The sequence below is a fragment of the Psammomys obesus genome, unplaced genomic scaffold (assembly GCF_907164565.1).
Source record: "Psammomys obesus unplaced genomic scaffold, mPsaObe1.curated_primary_1811, whole genome shotgun sequence".
Taxonomy (NCBI): domain Eukaryota; kingdom Metazoa; phylum Chordata; class Mammalia; order Rodentia; family Muridae; genus Psammomys; species Psammomys obesus.
In genome coordinates, this window is record NW_026589448.1 from 1 (window position 1) to 3,100 (window position 3,100).

Here is a 3,100-nt window from a genome sequence, read left to right on the forward strand (position 1 = left end):
CCGCCCCGCGGGCTCCGCCCCGCCCCGCCCCGCAGGCCCCGCCCTTGCTATTAAAGGCTTCCTGGCCCCGGCTTGGTCGCCCGTGGATTCGGAGCGGAGAAGCCGCCTCCTTGCCTCCTCTTTCTTGACCCTGCACGGCCCAGGTTTGGCTTCAGGGGTCGTAGGTCAGAACAAAGAGCTTAAATACAGGGGCTGGAGGTCAGGAGCGCGGCCGTGCTCCCACCGCACCCACGCGGTGGCTCACAGCCATCTGCAGCGAGCTTTGGTGCCCTCTGCTGGTGCACAGGCAGAATGCTGTGTAAATAATAAATAAATCATTAAAGAAAAAAAAACATAAATACATGGTTTCTGGGGCCTTGGCTTTCTGAGCGTAGATGCTATGCCCTCAAAGAGCCCACACTGTCTCCGTGCAAACCATCAGCGACTTCAGGTTAAGGAGTGGGATGAGAGAGAGAGAGAGGGAGTGCGCCCACACTCAGGGAAAGTTGGGAGCAGACCCAGTCTGTCCCTGCTGGAGCTCCTGGTCGGGAAGTCCCCAGGTGCGCGCTGGTCAGCTGAGGGGTATCTGGCCTGATAGCTCCCAGGTGGGTAGGTGTCGGCAGAGCCAGTACACCTAATGACACGACAGTGCAAACGGCTTCACACTTTAAGTTTTTAGAGCTCTGAAGCTAAAAACTCTTCCCACGGTTCCCGCCACCTGTCCCGTCCCCACCTCGCCTTGCAAATTCCAAATAGCTTCTATCTTTTCTAGGCAGAAACTGTCATGGAAGACATCTGTTTCCATGCTGTTTTCTCTGCCTGGAATCTACAGCCAAGTTGCTGTGCTCAGGATTAGACTTTCCTTATCACGCACACATTTCCTCCCACAGCCAATACTTACCTCATTACCAACGAGTTTTTTAAATGTTTTATGAATGAAAAAAGGAACAAGAAAGGAAGGACATGACTACTCCTAGGTATGATGGAGGTTTGTTGTAGGTAAAAGGGGGACATAGGGTCATCTGGGAGAGTCCAGAGAGAGGATGACGCTGAGCCCAGTGGGGAGAGGGAGAAGAAGGCAGACACAAGGGGGAGGGAGGGAGAGACCTGGAGGCCAGCAGGATAAGGGGTAGACAAAAAAAAAAAAAAAGCCAGGTAACCAAAATGGCTGGAGAAGTTTAGGGTGGGGGCTGGGGCATGCCAGGCAGGCATATCCTGTAACAGGTAGGGACTGAGGGATGCTGGGAGAACCCGCCTGGCCAGGTCCTCTGAGATGTCAAACAGGCAGGCGCCTCAGTTAACCATTTGTGCCTGCTCTGAGACCTAACATTTACCACCAACTGAAATAATCCTTCACTTCTTTAAAAAGTTGCCAATGGCAGGTGTAAGAAAAGTGAGGCGAGCTGGCCACGGTGTAATCCCGGCACTCAGGAGGCAGAGGCAGGCCGATCTCTCTGAGTTCGAGGCCAGCCTGGTCTACAAAGTGAGTCCAGGACAGTCAGGGCTACACAGAGAAACCCTGTCTCAAAAACAAACAAACAGGCAGAGAAGTCAGACAAGGAACCAACCAGGAAGTTACAGATTGTCTCTGTGTGTGTGTGTGTGGTGGTGGTGGGGGGGGGTGTTTTCAGTACCTGAGCACACTTTGTTTCTGCTGGTGAAGCGGAAGGGTGGGGCTGGGGCTAAGCTGTTCCTTACGGCTCTGCAGAGCCTGGCTCAATTCCTCCTGCCTGAAGGCTGCTCCCCAACAGTGGGAAGGAGTCAGGTGGGGACTCGATGGATAGAGGTGCCTGGGGACCTGAGCTTGATCCCCAGAACACACAAGGTATGAGAACCAAGGCCTACAGGCTGTCCTCTGAGACACACACACACACACACACACACACACACACACACACACACACACGTGAAGAAAAATAAAAGGGGCTCATCTTTCATCATGAGCGTGTAAAATTCCTCAAGAGCACAGAATTTTATTTCCAGGACAGTCACTATTTGCTAAGAAAAGAATAAGCGGGGTGAGGGGTGAGGGGGACTTGGGGGCACAGACAGAGGCCCCAAGCCTAGACGGGTGTGTCTGAAGGCCCACGGCACCTCCTTCCACAGTGCAAACCGGGGCGGAGGGCGCTCAGGGCGGTTTATTCCATGAAGGAGAATCTCGAGCAATGAAAGCCGTTAGTCGTCGCCGCGGGGCGTGGATGGTCCGCGGGGACCCCCAGAAATGGGGTGTTGGGGGTGGCCCCTCGAATCAGTGCGCTGCGCCCTGCCCGGAAAGGAGAGAGAGGGCGGTGGAGAGGCCGCGGCGGCTCGCCCCCCGCCCCCCGCGCGGCCCCCGCCCCGCCCCGCGCCCCCCGCCCCGCGCGGCCCACCTCCCTCTTCCGGCAGTCCCCGCACAGCACGCCGAAGGCCGCGTTCACCAGCTGCACGCCGCACAGCACCGTCTCCAGGCTCGACGCGGCCACCAGGATGGAGAAGAGGGTCACGTTCCAGGGGACCACGTGAGGCGGCGCCTCGCACAGACTCCACAGGGTGTGGTTGTGCAGGTAAGCGCCCCTGCGGACGGCGGGGGCGGGTTGGAGGGGCCCCCGCAGCGGCCCCACGCCCACGGGGAGGGACCCTGCTGCGGATGGCGGAGAGCCTCCGCGTGGGGCTGGGATTGAACTCAGGACCTCTGCGCGGGCCGCCGGCGCTCCCAACCTCGGGGCCCTGCAGCCCGGAGGGGCCCTCTAGCAGCTCGGTCTGGCCCACGCGGGCAGGGCGGGTGGGTAGCTGGCCGGCGCAGGCGCGAGGGGGGCTTACTGGGTGTCCTGGAGGTGGTAGTCCCACTTGTTGCCGACCAAGCATTTGGGTCCCACGCGCAGCCCGGCGCCCGCCACCGCCAGGCAGTACAGGGCGCCCAGCATCCCGAAGGCGGAGGAGAAGACGGAGCGCAGCATCTGGAGGGGTGGAGAGGAGGGGCGGGCGGGCTGGGGTGCGCGGGCCGGCCCCCCCCCCCAGAGGGGCCCCCCGGGACCCCGAGCGCCCCCCCCCGGGAGCCCCCCGCCCCGCGAGCCTCCCCCCCGGGAGCCCCCGCCCCCCGCCCCGCGAGCCTCCCTCCGAGAGCCTCCCCCTCCGCCGCGCG

The 3,100-nt window shown here is 60.7% G+C and overlaps 1 protein-coding gene across 1 annotated transcript; it reads right to left on the reverse strand.

The window, feature by feature from the left end:
- Positions 1-1,911: 1,911 nt before the first annotated feature.
- On the reverse strand, positions 1,912-2,940 carry Tm4sf5 (transmembrane 4 L six family member 5). The gene is made up of 3 exons (XM_055605133.1): positions 2,779-2,940; positions 2,349-2,532; positions 1,912-2,242 (listed from the first exon to the last, which is right to left on the reverse strand). Exons 1-3 carry the CDS (start codon positions 2,913-2,915, stop codon positions 2,228-2,230), a joined length of 336 nt encoding a protein of 111 aa, XP_055461108.1. The 5' UTR covers positions 2,916-2,940; the 3' UTR covers positions 1,912-2,227.
- Positions 2,941-3,100: the final 160 nt, after the last annotated feature.